We start from the raw sequence: 27,357 nt of genomic DNA, 5'->3' as shown, positions 1-27,357 counted from the left end.
TGGAGTGATTTGTGGCGACGCCCAAGGCAGACAGAATAAAACAAAACTTATCTCAGCCCAACTCTCCCTGTAGTCCTGCAAACCATGGTGGAAGTGGGATTCACAGTGTATTGTCAAGTGCTGTGAACATTATGAACACACAACACCAAAAATGTACACTCTGTTGCTCAGATTTTAAATGTATTAGCACCTCTGTGTTTCTAAGCAATGATCCTCCCTCTTTTGTTGCATTGAAGTATAAAGGACATTCAAGTTTAAATCTCGTTTTAGAGAAAATAAATCAGCACCCTCCTATCACAGGGGAAATACACATGTTAAAATATTTATGAGTTTTTCCGGTCTAGTTCTTTCATGTTCTTTCATAGCAGAAATGGACTGGAAAATCAGCAAGCAGCACCTTCTGTACCTTTAATGATTGTAAAGAGGAGATATAAATAAATATCTCTTGCAATCCATATTGTATGCCACATGCAGTCCTCTTGTGATGATGAGAAGGAAACTGGACTACACACCAATACAAATTATACATGATGAGAAATGTTCTGCCGTTTTTATTGTGGCTTTTCAACCCAAACAAAACAAAATGGCTTGATATTTATGCATGCTTTTCTCTGTTCATTTTTATTCATACTTTATCTGTTGAGAAAAGAGGGTTTAGTATCAAAGTCAGATTAAACAGTTTAGTCAACAGAGGAAAATGATGGCTTTGTACATTTCTGTAAACCACAGATACGTTATATTTGTACGTTTCACGTGTATTATATAAACATTCTAAAATGACTATGCTCTGACTACAAGTTTATCAGCTGACTTTGTCACTGGAACATCAATACCAATTTTTAGCAACACATGGTGGCATTTCCAGCTGTGATTGTGCCACCAAAAGCGGGTGTTTTTTAGCGAGACATCTGCACCATTTCCAGCCATGATATCGCCACCAAAAGCAGGTGTTTTCTAGCGAGACATAGGTGACATTTTCAGCTGTTATTGTGCCACCAAAAGCAGCTTTTTCTTAGCGACACATTACTAGCATTACTAGCTGCGATTAAACCACTGAAAGCGTGTTATTTAGTGAGACAACAGTGGCATTTCCGGCCTTGATTGTGCCACCAAAAGCAGCTTTTTCTTAGCGAGACATTACTAGCATTACTAGCTGCGATTAAACCACTGAAAGCATGTTTTTTAGTGAGACAACAGTGGCATTTCCGGCCTTGATTGTGCCACCAAAAGCAGCTTTTTCTTAGCAAGACATTACTAGCATTACTAGCTGCGATTAAACCACTGAAAGCATGTTTTTTAGTGAGACAACAGTGACATTTCCGGCCTTGATTGTGCCACCAAAAGCAGCTATTTTTAGTGAGACATAGGTTGCATTACTAGCTGCGATTAAACCACTGAAAGCATGTTTTTTAGTGAGACAACAGTGACATTTCCGGCCTTGATTGTGCCACCAAAAGCAGCTATTTTTAGTGAGACATAGGTTGCATTTCCAGCAGCAGTTGTGCCACCAGAATCAGGTGTTTTTAGCAAGTCATGGGCAGCATTTCTAGCTGCGTTTGTGCCACTAAAAGCATGTTTTTTAGTGAGATGTTGGGTGTTTTTAAGGGAGACATGAGCGGCATCTCCAGCCATGATTATGCCACCAAAACTGGGTGTTTGTTAGTGAGACATTGGCGGCACTCCTAGCTGTTATTGTGCCACCAAAAGCGTTGTTTTAATCAAGTCATAGGTGGCATTCCTGACCTTAATTGTGCCACCAGAAGCGGGTGTTTTTTAGGGAGACAAAGGCAGCATTTTCAGCTTTGAGAGTGCCACCAGAAGTGGGTGGGGTTTTTTTGCAAGAAAGATGGCATTTCCAGCAGCAATTGTGCCATCAGAAGTGGGTATTTTTTGGGAGATATTGGCAGTATTTACAACTTTGATTGTGCCACCAAAAGCAGCCTTTTTTTTAGCGAGACATCAGCTGCATTTCCAGCGCGGATTGTGCCACCAAAAGTGGGTGATATAAGCCAAAACATGATCCTTTCCTAAGTGTAACCAAGTGTTTTTTGTGCCTAAACAAAACCACAGGTTAACTCCAGTGTTGTTGAAACATAAAGAAACTTCGAGTTTGAACATATCGGCTCCATAATGACATACAGATGTTACAAGTCTGCAGTTTGCACAAACATAAAATGCCAACATTTATGCTGGTGATTGGGAAGGGTTAAAACTCTTGAATAATGCACTCTGAATGAACTTAATAATAATATAACCAAACATGAAATCAAGCATTTTGAGTATCCTAACATGATATGTTACAGTGGTTGTGCTTAGTTGAATAATTAACGGCTGACAATTATTATTAGATTGAAAGTCACCTCCCATTGATTTACATTCCATTTGAACTGAGTGAGTCACCTCCAAACTCAGTCAGCAGCCTCGCGTCTCACACACACACACACACACACACACACAGACAGACAGACAGACAGACTCCCACCTGGCATACTCGACGTGACGCGAATTAATTACAAAATCATTTCTGCCCCCTTAATGAATTAGGGGAGAGAATCAAGTGCTCAATTAAATGATTAGGTTCTGAGCTACAGCAAAGTCTTTGCAAATTCCAGTCAAAGCCAGAGTATTAGAAGCAATCTGCCTTGAACAGACCTGACCATTGTCCCTTATCAGGGAGCTGAGTGCTAGCATTTTCCTATCAGTGCAAGAGCTGGTACTGCATATGTTTCTCTGCCTCTGTCTCTCTGTCACTCTTTCTCCTGCTCTCATCATTATTGTTAGAGCCCTTTTTTGTACACCATCTTCCGCCTCCTCTTCATTTGTCATTCTTCATTTCCCTTCTCCTCTCCTCTCCTCTCCTCCCTCTTCCCCGCTCTCTCTTTCTCTCTTTTGCTCCCGCTTTCTCTTCCTCCCTCCAGGCAGCCAGGGAAAAGGAGAGCTCTCAGGCCCAGCTGAAGGCGCTGAGCCAGCAGACTGAGGCGGCCCGCAGGGAGCTCGCTGAAATCCTAGGCCGCTTGGCCCAGCGCGAGGAAGAACTCCACCGCAAGGACGTGGAGCTGTCTGAGACCCGCCAGCGCCAGTTGTCACTGGAGCAGGAAATCCGGGAGGTACGGGGTCGAGCATCCAGAAAACGAAAATATCTTTCAAGTCACAAGGGACACAAAAAATTCAATGTTATTTATTTCACTTATAGGTCTGTAGACTGTGGGGCAACATTTAGTAAACTTCATCCTTCCTAACATTTGAATCAGGCTATCTACGGGTGTAGTTTATTGATTCGAGACCAGTTTAACTCACCTTTTAAAAATGACAGCAGTCAGCACAGAGGTTGAATCAAACAGTATCACACTACCACCATGAAGTACGCTGCTGGGTGTCATGTAATGATGACACCTTTGGTTGTCAGCGAGCATTGAAGTTATGCAGAGGTAGATGTAAATCAATTCTCTTTTGCAAAATGCTCGTTTAGTAGTTACAGTGACATTACACTAGGATTTTTGTACCAGGATTTCTCTCAGAAAGGTCGTTAGGCCAAGTAGAAAATATCTTTTCTAGGGGTTTAATGGTACACAAAATTTTAGCGCTGTACACAACTCAGAATTATGTCAGTCAAATCAGATTTGGCTGTTCAATACCAGTATTTGACTGTTTGTTCTTGCAGATGTTGTTATGTTTCCAACTGAGCCACCCCACTGTAACACTGTAAAAAACATCTTAAAATTACATTAGAAAAGAAATCCTGTGTACAAATCCCAATCAAACCACAGACACGGCTGAAATTTTGATTTAATTCTGTTGGCAGACTAATGTGTCATGATCAGTTTGAGGAGTTGTTAAAGTAAAGGCATAATTAAACCTCAGCCACAGAGTCATTAAGAGAGCTTTGATCAGATGCTAACAGATCCTAACCCTAGGTGAGGGAGGCCTCGGCTGCCCTGGAGGAGGAGACTCTGCGTCTGGCCACCATCCAGACAAGACTGAAGGAAGAGAACCAGAGGCTGGAAGAACAAGCTGACAGCCGAGCCCGTCGCTGTCAGAGAGACCAGGACACGCAGGCTGACCTCCAGGCCGCCCTAAAGCAGATGACCTCAGCCCATGCTCAGCTCGTCCAGCAGTTAGCTGAGGAGGAGAGCTCCAAGAAGAAGCTCCAGAAGGGCTCCATGGAGCTACATGCCAAGCTGACAGCAGTGCAGGAGGAGCGGGCTGCGCTGGGGCAGCAGCTGCAGCTCGAGAGAGAGGTGCATCAGAAAGAACTGGACAACACGAAGGCGATGATGGAGGAGAGCAGGACGAAGAAGTATCGTGAAGTGCAGGACATGCTAAAGCTCTGCCGGGAGGAGCGGGATGAATTACAGGCGCACCTGAAGGAGGTTAAGGTAAGGCCTTTTTATTAATATGCAAAAAATGTGCATCTTGGGAAATACACTTATTCATTTTTTTGCAGGATGATACCTGCTGTCATGTCTCTACAGTAAATGGGTAGCTAAAGCCAGCAGCTGGTTAGCTTAGCTTAGCTTAATTAAAAGACTGGAATCAGTTTGACTGTGTCCAAAGGTAACGAAGCTAGAAACTTCTTGTGTACAACTCTGCTCTGCTCAGTACGGCCGACTTTATAATGTGTAGCATGATTGATGTGGATATGCACAGGGTCTTTTTATGTGTCATGGCTCATGGGCTGCTTTCATCCTGTTTTATGTTGGTTAATTTGCAATCACACGCACCACTAACAGACTGAGAGAGACCTGCTGCTGCAGACAGCGCCATGATCCAACTTTTGGGAGGGGGCTACAATTGCAGCTCTCTCTGATACATGCAAAAACACTCACTGTGTACATTTAGAAGAACACAGGACATTAATTAACACTGGGATGTTGTTACCTGTGGACAGAGCCAGGCTAGGTATTTTCATCTGTTATGCTAAGCTAAGCTAACCGGCTGCTGGATGTGCCGACATAATTATCACACAGACATTAAAGGGATATCAATTAGGAATGTCACAATTAGGACATTTATTTTTCTTCCGGGTAATAAACTGGTGACAACACGTGTTCCTGATTACACCAGACATTTTACAGAAAAAGTTATTTGTCGATGACACTCTCGTATCTGTAGAGCGTTTATTTAGATCTTTCTCTCTGAACAGTACATTATTTCTTTTGGCCGCAACTCGGCTTCCTCTTCCTCTTCGTCTGCCTCTTCTCTTATGGAGTACGCTCTCCACCTGAGGATGACCGCTTCTTCCTTCATTATCCTCTTCTTTCTTCGACATTCAGGTTGTAGTCACCCTTGTAGCGCAGGTCTGTGAATGTTGCCTTGTGTATAAGGTCCAAGTTTTCTTCTGGCCGAGCTCACTGTGGTCACACCATCGACACTTCGGAGAGAAGTATTGATTGCGTGACCGCAGTTGGAGCTCCGTGCTGCGATTCTGCTGCTGCTGAACGAAGCAGATATTTTCAATTTGTAGTTAGAGCATCCATCATCTGACAAAGTATTGATTACATGCTCAGTATTTTACAAAATAGAGATTTTGAAGTTGATGAACGTGAGCACTCAAATTCAAATAGGTTTTATCTATCTTTTAAAAAAGCAAAATGATGATAGGGCCAGAGGGCAAGTAATGTAAGTGGTGTATGCCTGAACACTACGGAACACGGAGTAACACCATGTAACACTGCAGCAAGTCTAGTAGCAGTTAAACTCTTTGCAAAAAAATGTATTTCCAGTGTTGCTGTATGTTGAACTTTTCCTTTAAACGTACCGAAATGCAATTCTAAAAAGCAACACTGAGCTCTGGATTATGTATCAGATGTGACACACACTCGTAATTTGTCAAATCTTTTGAGCAGTCAAGGTCATAAGCCAACCACGGAGATTCTTTGTCCTTTTCACCTAGGCATGGATCACAGAGTGGCACACTCTAATTAACATTTAGAGTATCATTGGCACACACTTCACATTCAGCACAGGGTAACATGCCTCAGCCACTAAACATCTGGCTTATTTCCGACTCAGCGAGACACAGACAAAATCCTCATTTAGAGTAATTTTCTTCATTGGCCGGGGCTCTGTCCTCTGAGTGCGGGTGAATCGAGGATAGCTGAGCTCTTAATGGTGTGTGGTGCCCCGTGGATCCTCGTGGCCGTTCCAGAGCTCCAAGCGTGAATATTTAAAAACCCCCGATATCAGACCTCAGAAGTCTCATCAAGGCAGTGCTGGAGATAGGGGACTCCACTTGACTTACTCCCCGAGTGCCCTACCCGCCTCCCTCCCTTCGATATCTCCGATGATGAGCCCTCATGGGTACATTGTTTCTTAAGGGGCATGGTCCTCCCTGATATGGTTGAGTTTAGCCCATTAGCGGTGCTGAATGGCATTAATATCTGACATAGCTCATTGTAATGGTGTCATTTCTGAGCGCAGTAAGGACAAGGGCGTTTGCTGGAATGTTTTAAAGTACTAGCCTACGGGTGCTGCAGATGTCCCTAAGAAGCCCACCCAATATTCACACAGCATAGCCAGAGGCCTGTATTACAATTTTGATACAGTCAACTGTCAGAAAAAGCTTAAAATATTCTTATTTTCTTGTCCTTGTCCTCTCACTCTTGATTTCTCCTCCACTCTATCTTTCCTGTCGCTGTCTCTCTCTGTCTTAATCCCTCTCTTACTGCCTCCCTCCAGTTCTAATTTTGCATTTTCCATCTGTTTTTCCCTCTCCTCTCACTTCCAGCACTCCTGTTTTTTATTCATTTTTTCTTTGTTTGTGTCAGTCCCGTCACTCCCAGTCCTCAGTCACTTACGTGTAATTGTATCTTCAGCTGTGTGTGATAATGTAATAATTGTGGATAGAGAGCTTATGTCTGAGGCTGGATTTGCCTTTAAAGCTTCAGCTGGACTGAGACATGAACTAAGGACTTAGGGACATGATTTCAGAGTCTTGGCATTTACCCATTCTCTTGACCCATTATATGATGCTCTCTGTTTGTGGTGCACAGAATGTCATGTCAGACATGATTGTGAATTCACCCTGCACCTGTCAGACATGACTTTAGATCTTTTACAAGTTGTTTGGGTCCACTGGCAAATTTGGCATCCTGTACGTATGATCCAAGCATTTATATCAACTTTGAAAACTTATTTGCACTGTGTAAGTATTTTTTAGCGCTTGAAAATCACAGAAGTTGAAAACTGCAACCTGCTTCATGTTGATACACTTTTGCAGCAGATAAACCCCAAGTCGCTATTATCTCAAATTACTGCCTGTGTGTATCACGGCCTTTAACACACCCATTCTCTACCAGGCAGATGCAGCGTCAGACAAGGAGCTGTGTGGGGCGTTACGCATCAAGTTGGACAGGATGAAGGATGAGTGTGATAAGCTGGCAGCACAGCTGAGCACAAAAGACGAGGCACATGCACTCCTCCACAGAAAGTACCAGCTACTCAAACAGGAACTGGAAGACAAAGTAAGCCCTGCCTCCTTTGCCAGTAGTGACTAATATCGGAGGACGTGACACTTCCAATAAACGAGGAGTATGTGTTGTCATATCAGTGAAATACATCTATCCTCTGCAGGAGGAGGAAATATTTGTGTTTATTGTAATTAATCGTGACAAATGAAGTCCGAGGACATGTAAATAGTGAATGTGCAGACATCAGTACCATCAGGAGCTGCTGTAGTTCCAGTTTTAACAGAACCAGGCTCTTAACTGAGTATCGAGGTTTGACACTATAATTTTGACACCTTATTTGATACCATTTACATAGCATGAGGAGAAAAACACAAGCCATTTAGCTGAAAGATAAAGATAATCACGTAATGTTTCTCTAGTCTAGAAGATTCACACAGCAGTCAGAAAGATATTTGGGGTTTTTGGTTTGTTTGTCTTAGAAAAAAACACACCAAGCCAACTGTCAGCCGTCTGTCAGTGTCATACTGTCTGTGAGAATCTGTGGCCTTAGTTTTTGCAGTGTATCCCACACCGTTGGCAGTAGTCAGCACTTGTTGCTAGCTTTTTTGGCCAATTCATCATGTTTAAATTGGTGTTGGAGACGGTGAAGTCTGTCAGTGAATGAAATCTCTGATTGGCAGTTCAGTTTAGCGCACAAGAAAAAAATGCAAGCGAGGACAGCAAACAAACAACTAAAGTAAAGAGGGCACGAGATCGAGTTAAACGTGTTATATTGGGTAAGAATGTTTTCTTTAGCCATTGAGCTCTTTAGCCGAAACAGTTTGTAATTGTGTTATTGTTCGCTACCTCACGGAAAAAATGTGCTAACTGGCAAATTAGCGTCTTGAATGGAAAGTTATTGCCTCTAACTAGGCGCAGAACATGCCTGCTTGTTGCCTGTTGGCTGTGGTCTTTGCAGTTTGTCCAAGTGCAACTTTTTAGCCAAGACACAGGCAACGCGAGGGGATGCAACAGTTTAGCTTCTTTGCTACTAGTTCATTAACGTCCATTTGGTGTGTCTGGGCCTTCAAAGGGACCTGTTATGATTTTCCTTATTTTCCGTCATATCTATAGCCCCTTTTACACTGCCAGATTTTCTGCGAATGTTGGGCCGTTTTGCTGGCAAGCTGCAAGCGTTTATACACACAGAGGCAGTTTTGCAAGTTGATCTGTGGCGCCCAATTTTCTGCCTCATAGGGTAGTCATACTGAGTCAGACCGAGGCGGCCCTCCACCATGGGAGGGGCTGTTGATGACTTGTGGGAGGAGCTGTTGATGATGCCGCAGATGCGAGCCACTGGCGGTGGAGAAACAGGAAACAGCTGATACCAGGAATTAGCGAGCAGCTAGTAGCAAGAGGGAAACACAAACCTGACAGACACTGTAAAGATGAGCAACTGGGGAAACAAGGAATTGCGCGCCCTCCTTGCCCTTGCAAACGAAGAGGCCATTAACCGTCAGATGACAGGGACGGTGAAGAACGGGCCGATTTACAAGAGAATTGCCGCCTGACTACCGCCCCCTGACCAGCCGCGGCTTCCCTCCCACGTCAGTGTTTACGTCACACGCTGAGCTACACGTTTTGTTACTTGCTCACGCCCCCCATTGCCCCGAAAAAGGTGCATTCTGTAAACAAAAGTAGGTAGACGGCATTTTGCTGCACTCCCCAGTTTTGTTTTTATACTGCCAATGCTGAAAAAAGACTGATTGGGCTTTCCTGCAATTTTGCACAATTCCTATCTAAAAGGGCTTATGTTAAATAAGAGGGCCTGAAAAATCAGCCGTGACCCTACATGAACCCACACAGCTTCTGGCCAAGCCTGACCCAAGCCCAAACCACGGCAGCAGTTCTGGGCCTGATTGAAAGTTAAGGGCTAATATGTTTCTTTGCACCACCTCTACTTCTTGTCCTTATCTTAGTAGTCTGTCATCTTATGCACAACAGACTCTGCAGAACGGGCTGAGCCCCTTCAGTGCGTCAAGTGCGCAGGGTGATCCATGCACATCTCTCCCACTGAAGGACAGAAGGATGTACTGCCAACCAAGTCGCCTCGCAGCCTCTTTCTCGATGTCTTTCTCTCGTTTTCCGTCCCTCTCTTGCATGCGCACTCTCTCTCTCCCCCATTCTCTATTATTCCATTGTTAGATCATGTTCCCTCTCTCAGTCGCACAGTTGCAGTCCCTTCCTCTTTGTCTCTCTTTCCCCGATTCAGTCCATCACAACTCCTGCCATTTACGCATGAAAACTGCCAGTGTCAGAAAAAACAAACAAAAAACAGCTAAATTGGTGAGAACCTGACCTGATTCAAGCCCAGGGGCTATAATGACAAATTATAGCTTGATTGTCTGCCCGAGCCCCCGGTCAGGTTTGGGCAGAGAATTAAAGCTCTAGTTAAAGAGTCAGATGTTCATATTAAATGTGTCCAAAGTTCCAAATAATGAGGTAAACTCATGAAAGCACAAACCTCAGACTTCAGACCCTTCTGAACTTTGAACTCTGTTTTTAATGTTTGTCTTTTTTTTCTACTTTTTGACACAAACTGATGTCAGCTTGTGACGGATTTCTTTATATGGTCATCTGCTCCAAGCACGCTACTGCAAGTGTTTACATTATATACAATGCTACATGTAGCTACATGCTAACGTAAGGGAAGAAGCATTTACTGGTAATTCTTTACAGTAGATGGTGCCACTATTCTCTGTTACAGTCATTCCCCGGCAGAGATGCTGAGATTAAGACCCAGATACCCTAAATGATCAGAGCAGACTGGGCTGTTTCGGGAGGAGCTCTTACAACAGGTGCTAAAATGGAGTGTCAGAGTGTGAATATGTGTTTTTTAAGCATTGAAGTATGTAAACATGTTCTCATAGAAACCCAAGAAACAAGTCTGAATAAAAAAGAATAAGCATGATAGGTCTCCTTTAACAAATTTGCAGATCGTTATCTCCTTTGCTGGCTCAGATATAGCTGAAGCAGGAAACAGCAAAAGCATATTCAAACTTAAACCTACAAGGACACTGCTTTCTGTCACTCCCTCCTTCCTTCCTAGCATTAAGGATATCTGGTGAGGTCACATGATCAGACAAACATAATAATGGTTCGAAAGGTTAAGTGGTGCCAAATCAGCAGTATTTTTAGAGGGGTTTCATCAATATGTCCTCAGGTGTTTTACAACAGCAGATGAAGTATTGAGCCCTTACTCACTTCTCTGACAGGCCCCTGATAAGTTGTGTGGGGCTCTTTTGGGATCCATGTATTGATTTGAAATCGGGTGAATGGAGTAAAAGGGCTCTTATTAATGTAACATGGGTGGTTTATTATCCCAGAGACAGGGTAATGATCCACGGTCCCTGGGCAGCACTGATCTGTTGGTTCCTGTGCCTCGGACATATCGATCCACTGTGTCCTGGTAGGGATCCTGAAACTATTGACAGTGCAGGTCAGAGGAGGAAACTTAACCAGGTCTGTTTGTTTGAGAGGCTCTCAAAGGTCTGTCTGTTTTTCTCTAAGTGTCTTATTGAGTAAACTGTTCCAACTTCAGGAATTAATCTTGTATTAAGAAAGCCAGGATTTCTCTGCTCATCTACAGAACATCTGCTGTAATCAGTGTCCTTATACTGTTGTAAGATTCAAATGACCTGAACTGAAAAAACACCAGACAGCGATCGCTAATTTGAATCCATAATACCCAGCTCAGCTCTCTCCCATCCTCCACAGGTCAGGTCAGGTGAGCGGAGACGTGCTTCAGAGTCGGAGCTTGTTAAGCTGGAGGAGAAGGTGTTGCGGATGGAAGCAGAGCAGGAGGCAGTCCTTACCTCCATGGGCGAGGAACTAGATGCAGCTTGTCGCAGCCTTGCGAAGAACGGTGAAGACAAACTACAGGTATTTTATTCGATTACAATTTAATTCTGCATTGTTTTGTTTTGATTGTTGTGAACGTCTTTAAAACACACTCACAGATACTGATATGGCATCGGCTTGTTAATGAGCATGTTTGCAATCAATTGCCCCATTTACACACCCAGCACACACTGATCAACATGAACCTCCCACTGGAGTCGTCCAGTATTGGTCCAACATTGACTCAACGTTTAGCTCCGATGGTCCACCAGCTTCTGAGAAACAAGACCAGATCAAAACCTAATATTGAGCTTGATCATGAAATGCTTGAGGGCTTTTAATTTGAATCGAGGACTTTTACTTTAAAAAAGGAAGCTGTGGCTCGTACTCAGTCACAGACTTCAAGTTGGGGATGTACATCTCCACGTGTCAGGTGGAGGCTGCGCAGCCATCGGCCACCATCAGTGCCAAGTTCCCCCAATAACTGATCTCACATTCTGCTGTCCAGCCAAAAATATGTGGGTCTTTTTGTTTGCTACGAGCTATAACCAAGCTACAGTTACAGCTCGACTAGGCCGTTTAACTGGACTACTGTCCTTGTCCCAGTATACAAGCACGGGAGGGGAATCCATTTATTGACCCAAGTATGTTCGACTCCTCTACGATAGGTGGAGATATGCCCCCTTTCAGCTTGTTAGTATTGGACCTTTTTCCTGTTGACCTATTACGTCACAGACCAAACAATGGACAAACAAGTTAGCTTCGGTTAGCTAGCAGCTAACTGGTGTCATAGTGGACAACTTTATAGCTCTGTATGTTTCATCTGTACAAAAAGTCACAGCTCTGGAATCTGGATGTAGATTTCTCCATGTTGTTACCAGCTCTTCTTCTGTTACATGCTATTGGACTTCCGGGTCAAAGCCCGGGGTGGAAACTGTGGAGCATGCTCAGAGCGCCTCAGCCAGTTTGGGTCTGATTGACTGTGAACATGCAGGAGTCGCATTATCTTGGTGTGTTAGTCCGACTGGGAGAAACTCAGTTTAGTACAATTTCAGTTTGACTAACTTGTTTATATGTATTTTAAAAGTCCAGTTTGAGAGAAGTGTCTTGTCTGTTCATGCTGGGCAGGTAGCATGCATTAACTTTGTCTGGAAATATTTGCTGGTGATTGAAATGGCTGCCTGTAGTTGTACAGTATATGAGAAGGTTGGTGAGAGTCAGCTATTCTGCATCTGTGAGGTCCAGATAATCAAAACAGTGAAGCTGCACTGAGCCGCAGTTTGGTTACAACTCTCAGTGGGTTTGGTACTGTTAGCAGCTCTTTCACATTATGCAGTCATGATTCATTGCTAATATCAATATTTAACTCCATGTCTTTGCCGTAATTAAGCGTATTAGTGGGCAGTCTTTTGAGACAGTGAGATGAAGACATATTAGAGTAAAAACAAAAGAAAACTTCACTACTTTATCTGGTGTTGTGTTTGAGTTCTAACATACAAAGTGTGTAGTTGGAAGTTCATCACACCCAGCTAGTCTTGGCTTAAGTGTTAAAGTAAAAAATAATCCTTAAGATGATGATGCTGCAGCTGACAATTATTATTATTATCAGTTTGACTGCAGATAATGTTTTTTATTGATCATTTGGTCGATAAAAATCAGAAAAAGTAAAAAATTTCCCATCATAATTCTCTTCATTGATTTAAGAACCGTGAAACACCAAATTTGGGTATTTCTGCTGGAAAACTTACCTTAACAATAAATCAAATATCAGAACAGAACATCTGTCCATTTACTAATCTCTGCGGCTCTAGATCACATGCACGCACTCACTCTTCCTTATCAAGGCCTGCGTATTCTGCACATTCTGTATTGAACACTGATGACGGCTGTATGGTGGCTTCTACTGACTATAAAATTATTTCATCTTATTGAGTGAAATATGTTTGTTTTGGTAAAGAAGATGTAAGAAACCAGACAGATGTTGATGACAGGAAGATAAGTTTATGTATGAGTGTGTTTTGTATGTTTCTGTTTGCACAATCTGGTGAAATTACAGTGCTTTATTTAGATTTATAAGCGCGTGATGCTATTTTGTGGAGCTAAGCCATAAATCATTTCACAGATGTTTCTTTTTACTCACATGGAGTGGCATGTTTTCCTCCTCCTGTCCTCACAAAAATACATGTAACACAACGTTCTCTGCTACAGCAGTTATTGCATTCAGCTATGGCAGATATACTTTTTCAAGCAAAGTATGGTTAATTTTTGTCTATGTCCTGTATCTAGAGTCTGCACAACAAAAAAACAAGTGAATGTATAATACAGACATACTAAACAACCTCATGCACCAGAATCTGGTGGATGTTAATTATATACATGAAACAGTTAAGTCTTTCATGCACAGTAAAGTTTCTACAACTAAACGCTAATGTTTTACACATAATGACTAGTGGAAACACTCACTCTCTCCCATACGCTAATAAACACTTGGTGCACACACTTGCTCCCCTCCTACATGCTTGGAGGTAGTTTTCCTCTGCTGCACTGAGCTAATGAACCCAGCCAGCTCTTATCTGCTCATATGGATTTCCCAATCTGGTCCAGCAGTGCTGCAGCCAGACATGTGAGCCAACGCCTCGCCTCGTCTGTAATCTGTCATGTTGAAAAGAAGTCCAACTCGCTAGTGATTGGCCTAATGAGGGGGATCATTAACAGTTAAGGGCTGTATTAGGTTCCAGTTACCTCATGATACCCTTTTTCCTTCTCTTTACAGGCACTAAGGCCCAAAGTTGAAAGACAGAGTAGCGCTACATTGAAAGTTAAAGGGGACCTGTCATGCTTAGTTTTAGGTTCATACTTGTATTTTGGGTTTCTACTAGAACATGTTTACAGGCTTTAATGCTCAAAAAACACTGTTTTCTTCATACTGTCAGTGCTGGAGCATCTGTAATCACCCTCAGTCTAAAACGCTCCGTTTTTGCTCCTGTCTCTTTAAGCACTGTGCTGCTTTGCTAGCATCTTTGATAACCCAAATCCATCGGCACGGAAGCTAAGCAATGTACTGTTGTGGACAGGGCCACTGCAAAATGTATTTTAGTCTCCTAAAAAATCACTATCAGTGTAAGTGTATGTTATATTCGAATATTTGCTCTACTTTACCTTACTGATACTAATAAGGCTTTTATTTATAGGTTGCGATAGATCAGCAACTCCAGTGTTCTGCAAAGTAAAATTACTGTTTTTTTGTCAGGTGGCTTTGATATAAGACTTTAAAGGGAAATTTTGTTTCAAGTGACTAGTGACATAGAAATAATAGTTAGCATGTTAGCCGTTACCCTAGATACAGCCGTAGCGTCAGACCTGTTAAAACGTAAGTGAACAGGCAACCTTCAAGTGCAAAGTTAGTCCACTAAACAAGCTTTTTTTCCACAAAGACTGCCTCATATTGTTAGGATAAATGTCAGAGAACATATAGAAAACGACATGTAAATGTGTTGTCTTACCTTACCGGTGTGGTGCCATGTTTGTTTACCATCTAGTCACTTGAAACAAATTTAGGACGATAGGAGACGGGTTGAAATAAACCGAAATTTCCCTTTAATTTCCTGTTGAAAAAGGCTGTCTGATGGCAAGGTAACACAGCGAGAATATAGTGTATACTTAAACTAATATTGATTAATCAATTTTGGCAGAGTTTGCTCAGTGTCCTTTGTTTTTATGTATATGGTGTAAGGTTTTCTACCTCGAGGTTAGTCAATAAATATTGTGATTTAGTCTGTTGTAGTGTTCTTTGTTCTGACACAGAAAATGTTTTGGTATATACTCAGAACATTCTCCAGTGTCAGCTGTAACATCTTTACCAATTCACTGTCTATGAAGAACTTCCAGACTATACACTGGATGACGTCACAAATTTGAGATTCGATTTAGTTCTGCGATATGTGAGTTGAGGTGTTAATGTTTGCTAATATTTTTGGACTGTCTCAGATCATAAGAATAACATGTATGAATTTTTTGAAGATGGGTGTAATTCCCCTTCAATAACAACTAATTGCTAAGTCAACTTTACAGTAAACCATCAAGCTAATACACTAATTTTCATACAAGTCTAGAAGCTGCACTTCAAGATGTGTCTTTATGCCTTGATGCCGGTGTTTTTAGGTTGTCTGTCTGTCCATAGGTATGTACATACATATAAATGTACATCCCATTCTCGTGACAGCAATATCTCAAGAACACCTTAATTTGTTCAGATTTCTTCAAATTTAGCACTTGGACTCAACAATGAACTGATTAGATTTTGGTGGTCATAGGTTAAAGGCCAAGGTCACTGTAACCTTGTCTGTCTCATTATTGTGAACAATGAGGGAGTTTTTTCAAATTTGGCACAAACGTCCACATGGACGTAAGGATGAACTGACTAGATATTGGTAGCCAGAGGTCACTGTGACCTCCCGAAACATGTCTTTGGCCGTAATTCATACGCTAATTATGACAAAATATCACACAAATGACCGTGAGGGTAAAATGATGAAGTGATGACATTTTATATTCAAAAGGTCAAAGGTCAATTTCACTGTGGCATCATAACGTCACAAACATTTTTCTGGCCATATCTCAGAAACGGAAGGGGAGACATTTGGACAGATACTGAATTGGTGACGCTAATCTTGGGTGTCACCTTGAAACAGTGCTGATTGTATAGATCTTTTGTGCTGCTGTGGGAACAGGTGCGTGAAGTATTTGTGTTTTCACAGACATGGATGTAAATTGTAACTGCAACTTGACAGGTTCGCGGAGGCATACAACCACAAAGCTGTAATTTTAGTTTTTATCTTAAATGCTAAACCTTGTGGTGTACCTCATCTTGGTTACTACACTGTCCCTCTCTGTCTCACTTGTGACTTTCTGTCCACATTGTCTTTTCTTGTGGAGTCAGCTGGCTCAAACAAGTGAACAGCATGTAATGGCGAAATTTGAATCCAGCCTGGGACATTTGTCATTTTTTGTTCTTACAGTCTCAATCTTTCCTTCCTCCCGTCACTTTAAAGTGTTTAATGAAGAGAAATGCCACAGTGGTAATCTCTGTAAAAACATCTTACTTTGCCCTTTCCACTTGTTGTTAGTCTTTGACATCTGTGTCTTCTGCTTCCCTCTAAATTTTGCCATCTTTACCATTTTCTCAGCGGGAGGCGAAACAAACAAACTGTAACCAAAGACACACAGTCGCAGATTTACTCGCATTCTGAGAGAGACATACAAACCACGCAGTCACACATTTAAATTAGAGATAGAGGTGGCAGACACTTGGATTCCACGGCGGTGCTGCTGAGAAAATAGTGGCATTTCTTTCACTGCAACCCCACAGACAGCACTTTCAACTCCCAGCCTACTTGTTCAGTTTTTCAACAGTTTCACCTCCTTTTTGTCTGCCACTGCACAGAGCTGCCTTTGATGGTTCGGAAAAGAGTAAAGAGAGCGAGAGGCATAGAGGCATGTTTTATCCTCCCACGCAGTCACACGCTCTGCCATGCGGTTGTACACTCCCTGAGACGGGGACCTCTGCACAGCAGCACTCCACCGCCCCACTTTGAGCTGCCGTGGCAACAACTTGGGAAATTCGTTTCGCTTGGATCTGGTTTTGAATGACAGCTTGAAAAAGTTGCTTGACACCTCTGCAGTGACGATGTTGTTTGCCAAAGCACGGGACAGAAAGAGTCCAAAAAAATCCTGCTGGGTGCTTTCCATGTCTGTTGATCATGGGTAAACACCTTGCCACAAGGGTGTACTTGAAAAAAAAAACCAAACGGTTGTACTTTTTGTTGACTTTGTTCACGGCTGTGTGTGAGTTTGTTCATGTGAAGTTGTGTTTGTTATTTCTTCTGGCTTTTTTGTTTTCACCTGTGCAGCAGGTTGGGAGTTGTGGTTGTGCTCTGCCTCTGAGTGTTTGCAGGGTGGCAAGATGTCTGCTAAAAATGGATTTACACAAAACCCTTCTGGAAAGGTTGGTCATGGTGCAAAGATGCAGTTATTTATTTTTCATATACCATAGGAGAGTGTGACCTCCATCTAACAGGCATATACCTTTAAACAGATGGTCAGTTCACCACTTTGGTCCAGACTGAAGTATCAAATATTAAACATTAAAGTTGGTACAGACATTCATGGTTCCAACATGATGTATTGTTGGAAATTTTGGGGATCACCTTACTGTTCCTCTAGCGCCACCATGAGGTTGACATTTGTAATTCTGACTGAAATGTGTTGCTAACTATTAGATGGTTTGTCATGAAATTTGGTGCACACATTTTGTAATCCCTTGACTTTTATTCCAATACCTGCAAAACAAATCATCTTCAGTTTAAAGATAAGGGATAAATTAAGCTAAGTTCACATTACACGACTTTCAAAGTCATCAGATTGCTGTGGTGGTCACCCTGCACAGCTTGCTGACTTGAAATTGGGAAGTCGTGGTTTGGGCACTAAATGACTGACCGGCAACGGGGTCACACGCTGCAAGAGTTTTCACCAGGAGGAATCTCTGATTAGTATGTCACATGATGGGAGGGTCAAACCACAACCTGGGGTCGGTTAAGGGTGGGAATCACCAGAAGATCCATGATACGATATTATCATGATGCTTAAGTCACAATACAATATTATTGCTATTTTAAATATGTTGCGATATGCTGAGTATTGCGATAAGACATATCACTATTAGGGGTGGGTGATATGGCCCTAAAGTAATATCACAGTATTTCAGAGTATTTTTGCAATTACAATGTTCTTGACAATATGACATAATAGAGCTATCGCACATTCACATAAAAGTAGGTTTTTGTCAAGCCGGGAGTGTCACATAGGTTTACATTACCAAATATGACAAAATCACTTGACAACACCGACTCCCGTGTGCGCACGGCGAGAGGAGAGGGAGAGACACTGTGCTGCTGCCAGAGGAGCCGCTGAATGACTTCCCTCTGAGCGGTAAGTCGCTAAAAGAGTCTGAGAAGTAAAAGTTTCAGGACGCACTACTGAAGCTGCTCCTCTTTTTGGAACCACCGTGGAGTAGCTAATAAATTTGCTTTCAGCCATGCTTGTTGTCGCCCTTGGTAACAGTATGACGTCAGTATGTCAACAAGCTGAAATATCGTGAACTACAACCGAATTCCAAATGGAAAACCAGAACACTTAGGGTACCAAAATCTTTGTAAAGAAAACTATGTTGCTGTGCAGTGATTTGGCCTCTGATGGGCCTTCAGATTCACAGATCTCTTACTCAAACTGGATTACCATGAACCTATTTCACATCTCGTTGGTACTTGAAGCAATGCAGCTCCTTGTGTTGTTATAATGCCGGTCTACTCTCGCTGAGTGTCCACTTGGTCTTGTCTAAGCCATCAGGAAACACAGGAAAAGACAAACCCCCCGTTATTGGCTAAATCAGAGGATTTGGACTGCCACTTTAAGGTGACCTTGTGGTGCAGTGGCTGCATTTCATGCTCTTGTTTTCCTCTGAGTTTCCTGTCTGTATCGTCACTATCTAAAAATGATGACCTGCTACTCCAGTGTTTCTGAAACCTGGTGCAGTGGTTAAAGTCAACCCTAATGGCCCCTGAACAGACAGAAACCTGATTGGCTACATGAGGTGTCGATAATAAACTAAAACCTTTACAATTAGAACAGGCATATCTCATGTTCCACTTTACATACTGGCATACACATGTGTTCATCTCCTCATGTCAGACAGGCGGGTAATGATGCATTCAGGGGATTGTTAACCTTTGGGGGGGAAAAAAAAAATCCACATGTGAAGCTGGCTCATCTCAACAGCTGCATCGTGTTGGCGGAGGCGTACTCAGCTGAGTGCCATCTCGTTATGTGACTGTGTTTATCTGTGTATCTGAGTGTCCTTTTGTCTTAAGAGTGTGTTGTTGTGTGTGCGTGTGTGTGTGTATGTGTGTGTGTGTCAGCAGTCATTAGGAGTTGGCAGACAGTCAGTTTGTATTGCTGATGCTGACAGGCTTGTCTGGGAAGGATGGAACATACTCCCTGAGCTCATTTTTATGACACACACACAACCTCTGTGTGTAGGCGTGTGTGCATGCACAAGTGTAGTGTCATGTCATAGGCTGTTAAACACACACGCACCGCAATTTAAGTTGGCAGAAGGCCGTTCTTCACAAAAGTTCAGGGTTTGACAAGAGGCTGTTCCTTTGATTTGTATCCTGTTGTTTGTCTCCTCACATTTATAATCACTGTTTCTTTTACATTCTATAAATCCTCGGATGTTTCTTCATATATCTTTGTGTCTGTTTAGACAGTAGGGGTGTAACGGGTCTGAAGCCGAGACCGAAACCGCAGCACAAACGTCCATGGTACTCATGATGTGGTTCCATCTTCTGTGATGCGTTCCCCTTACCCTGCTAACACCATAACCACTGCAGCCCGCTGAGCTTTCATGTGGGTTCCTCCAGGATGTTGTGATAGCAACATTCATTCAAGCTCCAAGCTGGAGCATCTGGAGGAAACCCACGCTGACACAGGGAGAACATGCAAACTCTGCACAGAGGGGCTCCCCCACCCTGGGTTCGAACACCCAACCCTGGATTCGGCCTGGGAACTCGCTTGCTATGAGGCGACAATGCTAACCATGCTGCCATGATTGCAACAGTTAATTAAAATTCAGCCGATTCCTGTGAATTTTGCACGACCTTGCAATTTTGTCCAAACACTGCAACTTTACCACAAATTTGACAATTAAAACAGGTTAAATCTGATTTAATTGTCGATCTGCACGCAGCATGTTGATTAACTCAGCCCCTTCTTGACTATGTTACATCAAAGGAACGAAAAGGTAGCCTGCGATTAATGCAGGGTTTTTTTTTCCTTAATTGCATCATGATCAATGCGTTAACGCTGACAGCTCTATAGTTCGAGTAAATCCACCTCAATGTTCTTGTATGTGCTTTGATAAAACAAAGTATGAACAAGCGAGGAACCGAACTGTGGGTCTAAAGAATCGTTACACCCCTGTTAGACAACTTACTGTACATTCATATAATCCTAAAATCTCTTAGATCTGCACTTATTACCAGTGTGGGTCTTTTAAGGACAGAATATTTAGTAGTGCATGCTAACACAGGCGGCTCACATTTACATTAATCTCTGTTCTGTTTTAACAGGCAATCTCCCAGAAACCTGGATTAGTGAAAGACCCTCACCGCTGGCTGGCTGAGACAAAGGTATGATTATTACTCGCAGCTGTACTGTCTTCCTCACAGGGGATTTGTCTAAATGCCAATGATATAATCCAGAAAACACAAGATTAAGCATTGGACTGTGTTTCCATAATCATCATGCTCAGTCTCAGGCCTACACTGTATAGAAGATTAATGAAAAACAACAGCACAGAATATATGTAATCAATGTGATTTTGTCCATGCAGACTCAAAATAAAATGTACTCCCCACATATGGTTGTATTTTTGCTTGTTAAAACCAACATTTACCATGGCATAAAGTCTCAGGAAAAGATGATTTATTGTTGAGGAAACCACTTTCCATAGCAGAGCACTGATGTGTGCTGAGAGTCAGCAGTGATCATAATGAAACTGTGAAGTTCAGGGATTTGTGACAGAATGTCTTTCCATAATAATTATGAGGGCAAGGGCAACTGTAAATTACACTTCTCTTCAGTCATAGTGAACTGTTTCACTGACTCTCATTCTTCTAAAGCAGCTTCATGGTTAACATGATGTTGTGCGTTAGTGAGGCTCTCGTAATTGATGAAATGACGAGATGCAGTTTTTCTTTAATGTGTTGCCTTCTTGCTGTTGTCTTCCTGTCTTTTGCAATAATAGTTGCCACTTGGTCGCCTTCCAAGACGAATCAGTTCCCATTTACGATGCAGTGATGTACGGTACAAAAGAAACATGTAATTATGGCGGTGGCGGTGATGAATGACACTTTGCTTAAATGTGTTTGCACAATTCATAGTGTTTATCACCATAACGTATACCTCCTGTCAGATGTGCTTTCAGAGCACTCTGCATTTACAAGAATAAAACACCAGAGAGCAAGAGAGATAATTAGCTCCCTAGTTAGCAGTTTTTATGAAAGTAACATCTTGGTATGATTTACAGGCTTACAGAGCACAGTTAGAAGAGCCATTTAACCAATCACATTGTGTGGCTGTAACAACCCTGTGTATGAAACATTGTCAATTTATTTACATTCCCTGTTGCATTGACGGCGTGCTCAGCACTTTGTGACTGGGCTGCTGTATTTTCTCTGGACTTTAATCACACTCAGTTTGGCTGTGCTCTTTTCTGAGCTCGAGTTAAACACTAAAGTTAAAACGACTAAAATATGACAAACTATATTTTGTGTTCAGACAGAAGTCAAGAGAATTCTGAACTTGCAGCTTGAACTGGAGCAAAAAACCTTTTAAATAGAGGAGGAATAAAGATGGATTTTTTATGAAAGGATTTGGCTTTAAAGGGAAAACAGAATTCCCTCATCCTGTTCTTACATCAGACAGTTTTAGTGACTTAATTATGTTCCTTTGCATTGACTTCATTTTAGGCTTAACTGAAAAATCCAATTGAAGCGCAGCACTTTATGTGTAAGGAAAATACATTTATATCATAAGAAATGGGTCTGGAAATTGTCATGACCAAGTTCACCAGGGAAACAACATAAAACCAGATGGGACTGGTAAAAGAAAGTTTTTTATTTAACCAGGAACTTAGATTTTCACAAATACAAAGAGGCAAACTGCAGGGGAAGGAAGGGCCTGTGGGTGCTGTTCAAAATCAAAATAAATAAATTTAACCAAAGGAGGACTCTTGACAATAAAACACACCTACTGCTTTACCTACAAGTTAAAACACAAAACACTAAAACCTCACTACTCTAGCCAAGCGATGAGAACGAAAAACACTCAAGTTCAGCTCCCAGCGCATCTGAACAAGAACATTTGTAGTGTGTACAGTCTATGCCAGCAACTCAGCAGACTACCACTGTTTGTGTTTGTTTTTGGGTGAAGCAAACCAGGACTGTTTCTAGTAAAAGAGAAAGGATCATCATACTCCAAGGGTGCTTTCACACCTGCCCTGTTTGGTTGTGTGGTTCGTTCAGGCAGGTGTGAAAATAACAATCGCACTCTGGACCGAGACCCTCTTGAAGAGGTGGTCTCTGTCTGGTTCCAAAGGAACTCTGGTGCGGTTGGTTTGTGGTGAGAAGGTGTTCCGACCTGGATGTGAAGCAACTGCAGTCACATGACACATTGTTTGGGTTAAACATGAGCATGTTACAGTCCTGGAGGATTATTAATGTGCACCTCCTCCTGTACTGCCTTAATATGCACATTCAGCACATCCAATGCATCAAAACATTGTTTTCTAGTTGGAGCCGTGCCTCGTTTTCAAACTGTATGGTTTGACTAAAATGAACAATGACAGCAATATAGTCCACGATGAGCAGCGCTAAAATCAACCTGTGTAGTTGTCCCTCCATTGTGACATTAGAAAGTGTCACATTTATCTTGCAAGTGTACTCTTCTTCAATGTTTGCTTTACTTCCTGGATTTTTCCCACATGGAAATTCTGACCAATCAAGAGCAGCTTTCTCACACAAGGCATTTGATCTGGTCCGCTTGTAAATGCTGCCGTGAGAACATGAACCAACTCTAGGCAATTACACAACTTTGGAACAACATGAGTCCCTGATTCAGACCAAAGGAGACCACTCTAGGTCTGAAAGCACCCTTAAACTCACAACCTGAGCCTGTCAGTGCCAAAAACAAGCACTTTCAGTGGACGTTTATTGAGGGTGCGAACATGTCCTAAAATAGGGTCCAGGTTGAAAAATACCTGACTTACCCTCAAATAAATGCCTGAAAGTTACTTCAGAAAAACCCTTAACACATCTATTAGGCAATACACAATCAGAGAGACTCAGTGGTGAGCTGTTAAAGAGAAATCCCAGCTGCCACAACTGACAAAAACTGGCCAAGTATATAATGTCAGTCACTCAAATTGCATCTCCTGGATTGGAGAGCTAGACTTGGTGCCGCTTCAGTCAGACTCTTTAGATATCCATGCAGGTAGTGGAATGGGCAGTGCCCACCTGGAACCAATTTCGCACAGGGGACCACACATCCTACTTCAAAAAGGACACTAAAAGGGTTAGACACATGGGAGGGTGCCACCTCTGATCTTCCCTTCCCAGTACCCTAACATTTTGATAAAAACCTTTGCTGAAAGAACCAGTGAGCAACCTACTTCACCCCTTTGATTTTGTATTTATTTAACCAACCAGACCAAGATACGCTGGCTGTGTGAGGAGGTGCGGGAATGCAACACAAGAGAACAGCGCCTCAGGAAGCAGCAACAACAGACCAGGGATCAGTTGAAGGCCCTCAGGCAGAGTCGGGACTCAGAGCAGGAGGCTCTCCTGCAGCGTCTGGACCAACAGGAGAAGCTGCTGCACTCCGTCAGCACTGAAAAGAGAGGTATTAGAAAGATGCCATCATGTTGATTTCAGTCACACTTAGGAGGCATGTGAGCGTTTGAGTTGTGGGTACATTTGTGTGTGGTGTTTTTTAAGGATCAAATTGGCTGCAACATTCAGCAGTTTTAGGATTATCAGAGTCGCTCTTCTTTTTTCATCCAAGAGCCAATGAAATAAATTAATTGAGAAATGAGCTACTTTGGCTCTGAGCTGGTGCCTGCCTCCGTCTACAGTCTACTCTCTGTTGCCAACCTCAGTGTCCAGCCCTGATTGATCTGATTGGTTACACGTCACAAGTAATAGCTTATCAACACTGAAGACTGCTGTGCCACAGACAGGCCAAGAGACTGAGCTGCTGTGTGCCAAACTTAAGGCAGCAGATATTACTGTTGTTAAACATCACAGTCCTACACAAGCTGCAAAAGCACTCTGTGTTTCTGATGGTAACGTCCTGCTGTTAGTCTAATGATAATTACTGGATGATAATTCAGTTGTTTGAGTTTGAGAACTGCAAGTGGAGGCAGCACCTGGAAGTGCAATTAATGTGACGAGATCAGTTCATAAACACAGTCAATCACTGACAATACAGACCTTTCATACACTAGACATGTAACGCAGACTTCCCGGTGTACATTCAACCCATGATGGATCCAATTACATGAGGCAGTGTCACATTTGTCATCATTAAAGTCAGCTAGTCACTAGGCTAATTTATGCAATGTAAAATACCATAGAGTCATGCTAATAACGTTAGTATGTTGTATTTGTGGGGAAAACATGTTTAGCAAAAGACTGTTGTTTTTGTCTCTGAACCTTGTGGGTTATAATGGAGCCCAATTTTTACTTTTGTAACACTGATGCTATAAAGCCATGTTTTATTTATGTTTTAGGTGTGTTAAAGCCTCTGCACACTGAGTCTGTGTTATCCTTAGGCACAGAAACCTTGCACACTGATTCTGATGCGTTTCATTGTTCTGCTCGTTGTGAAAATTCGCAACACATGACAAAATGAAAAGACACATTCCCTCCTTTGCCTCTCTGCACTGGAGTTACCTATCTGACTGTCAACACTCCCTCCCTGACTTTCATTTGGCACCACAGCTGCATGAAGAGGCAGAGCTGTCCTCATCCACATCCTCCTCCTCTTCTTCATCATCCACCTGAATATTACTATCTGACCCGCTGAAAGAAGCTGTCTGAGTTTTAAAATGACTCTGCACCCTGTTCCTCTGTCTTGTCACGGCTGTGTCCCGCCGCCACATTTTCTTCACTGATTCTTGGTCAGTCGTCTTTAAAGGATCTGACAGATGCAAAATACGCAGAAAATCGAACGTGTTGTGAAAATTTTAAAGACAGACGAAAGTTTTGGACTCAGTGTCCAAATGTGATTGACACAAGGTGAAGTCGTATTTATTTTAGACGTGCAACAATTTTGGCCAGTGTGCAAAGGCCTTTAGTTGAATCAATGTTGAATCAATAAACTCCACCGGCAAGTAGCGTTTCTGAGATGCACTTGCAGAGAGTATAACACACCAACACCAGGCAAAGCAGGCTGCAGCACATGCAGCGAAGGTGGAAGAACAATGGCTCTTTTTTTGATAATTATTTTCATTACGTACCAGCCACAATTTTATAAACCTCTATTACTGGATATTTACAGAACTACCTTTTTCATAATTTGAATCACCTTGAACCAAACACAAAAAACAGCAGGAGTAACAACTATACCATTACAATAAAAAAAAAAAAGAAAACAACAAAAGGGGGTTAAATAAATAAATAGACAAACACACATAACCACCAGGCGAAACAGTCAAATTCAAATTACCAGGATATGCTGTAGTCAGCCCTTGTGTTGTTAATCAAGTGTAACCAAGTCCAGAGGGGTCCACCGTGTCCAAGACGGGTTGTCATATTTTAATAAACTTGAGTGGGTTAATTTTCCATATCTCTTTATACCAATCATCCAGTGCAGGGATGTCCTTAGAGATTCAAAATTTGAGAACAGTCCAAAAGTTCTCTTTTCCAACATGTAATTTAACATTAGGATGCTTAAAGACATTTAAACAATTTTTCTGTTGGAGCTGTGGAGTTTGTCTTATTCTGAAGTTTGACGCAAATGTACATCTAGCGGTTCCAAATCATCAGTGTACTACCGATTATGAATAGTCGGTATCGGAGTCTACCCTGGAAATCCAGAGTTTTCGCGAGAGCACAATTTGAATTTGCTCAGCGAGTCACTCTGGCAATCAGTAATGATGCGCATTACCCATGCCGTTGGAGCCGAGCTGCACCAATCACATCGGTGTATCTGATATAGGCAGGCCAGAGGCGAGCTAAACAGATGACGACAGCGATGCGACGACGAAGTCCAGAATCAGTCAGTAAACATTGCAAGGTGGCTACGGATGAACACCAGCTGTTTGAAACGGCTTTGGCCGCTACAATGAACGAGTTAGACTTGGCTTTTTCTCTAAAAGAGGAACAGAAGGGGCTCAAATCTTTCCTTTGCAAGAAGGACGTTTTTGCTGTTTTGCCGACCGGATACGGCAAAAGTCTAATCTACCAGTTAGCTCCGCTGGTAGCTAAACTCTGGATACGTCACCCCGTGTATTGTTCTGATTGGTCGTAGTGATATTTTCAAATGCATGCTTGGTGCCGCCCCTCGAGTTGGGCCATTTGCATTACTCACAGCCAGGCCCTAAATCTTTCTAGATTTGGGTCTGGATTTCCAGGCTAATTGGAGTCGGCCCTGAAAAAACATATCAGATACCCAGTGTTTCTTCCTCACTGGCACTGTCTTCATCATAGCAAAGCAGAGCCACACTATACAACAGCGATGCATCATGGGAGGCTAATTGGGCTGTGTGTTCTTTATTAGGCAGCTAACGCCTGATTACAAAGAAACATTAAAGAAATCCTTTCTGTTGTCCATGTCTGTTGAATTTACGATGTTGTAACGGCGTGCATGCTTCCCATAGCAGCTCTTAATGAAAATGTAGTTATGCTTTGACTGCCGGACCGATTTTGATCGAGACAAACGCTGACTTTCTGTTATTTTAATTTAATCACTCCATCATTAAAAGCAGTTAGTGATTAAATGTATGCATATTACTGAAGGGGTTTTGTCACTGAGAGGTTTGTGTGTTGTGTTGTAACGGATGCTTGTTAAAATGGCTGTCTGTGCCTGTTCCTCTGTATCTGATGCATTGTTTTTTCAACGGCGCACACTGGCCTGTCTGTTTATGATTACAAATGTTTGAGAAAGCATCTTAATGTGTGTAAACTTTGAGACTTCTGTAGAAAATGGACTTGTTTTTCCCGTCCCGAGTCCCATTTTTGACTGAATTTCTCCTAATGAGCTGTAACTGCCAGAGGAAGAACAACTTGTTTTTAGCGCTTCATCTGAACAATGCAGGGAAATGGGCCTAATTTGTGTTCCATTAACAGAGAGGAAGAGAGTTAAAAGACACAGTGAGACCAGAGAGAGAGGCAGAGTTAGATATGGACAGGGAGATGGAAGACAGAGACAATCAAGTGTCCATCATTACCTC

At 42.3% G+C, this 27,357-nt stretch overlaps 1 protein-coding gene across 2 annotated transcripts in view; it reads left to right on the top strand.

The window, feature by feature from the left end:
* LOC125897060 (centrosomal protein of 128 kDa) overlaps positions 1 to 27,357 on the top strand; it is a 76,988-nt gene that overhangs the window by 29,206 nt on the left and 20,425 nt on the right. Inside the window, exons 14-19 of one of the 2 annotated variants that reach the window (XM_049590104.1) lie at positions 2,919 to 3,107; positions 3,915 to 4,376; positions 7,299 to 7,463; positions 11,166 to 11,330; positions 20,474 to 20,533; positions 23,612 to 23,804. In XM_049590104.1, the coding sequence (XP_049446061.1) occupies positions 2,919 to 3,107; positions 3,915 to 4,376; positions 7,299 to 7,463; positions 11,166 to 11,330; positions 20,474 to 20,533; positions 23,612 to 23,804 (1,234 nt within the window). The remainder of the gene's footprint in view (positions 1 to 2,918; positions 3,108 to 3,914; positions 4,377 to 7,298; positions 7,464 to 11,165; positions 11,331 to 20,473; positions 20,534 to 23,611; positions 23,805 to 27,357) is intronic. The other variant, XM_049590105.1, reaches the window with a different exon arrangement.

This window comes from Epinephelus fuscoguttatus, linkage group LG11, assembly GCF_011397635.1.
Source record: "Epinephelus fuscoguttatus linkage group LG11, E.fuscoguttatus.final_Chr_v1".
In the NCBI taxonomy this organism is placed as follows: domain Eukaryota; kingdom Metazoa; phylum Chordata; class Actinopteri; order Perciformes; family Serranidae; genus Epinephelus; species Epinephelus fuscoguttatus.
Note: the sequence above shows the minus strand (reverse complement) of the source record. Positions and strands in the feature narration are given on the sequence as shown.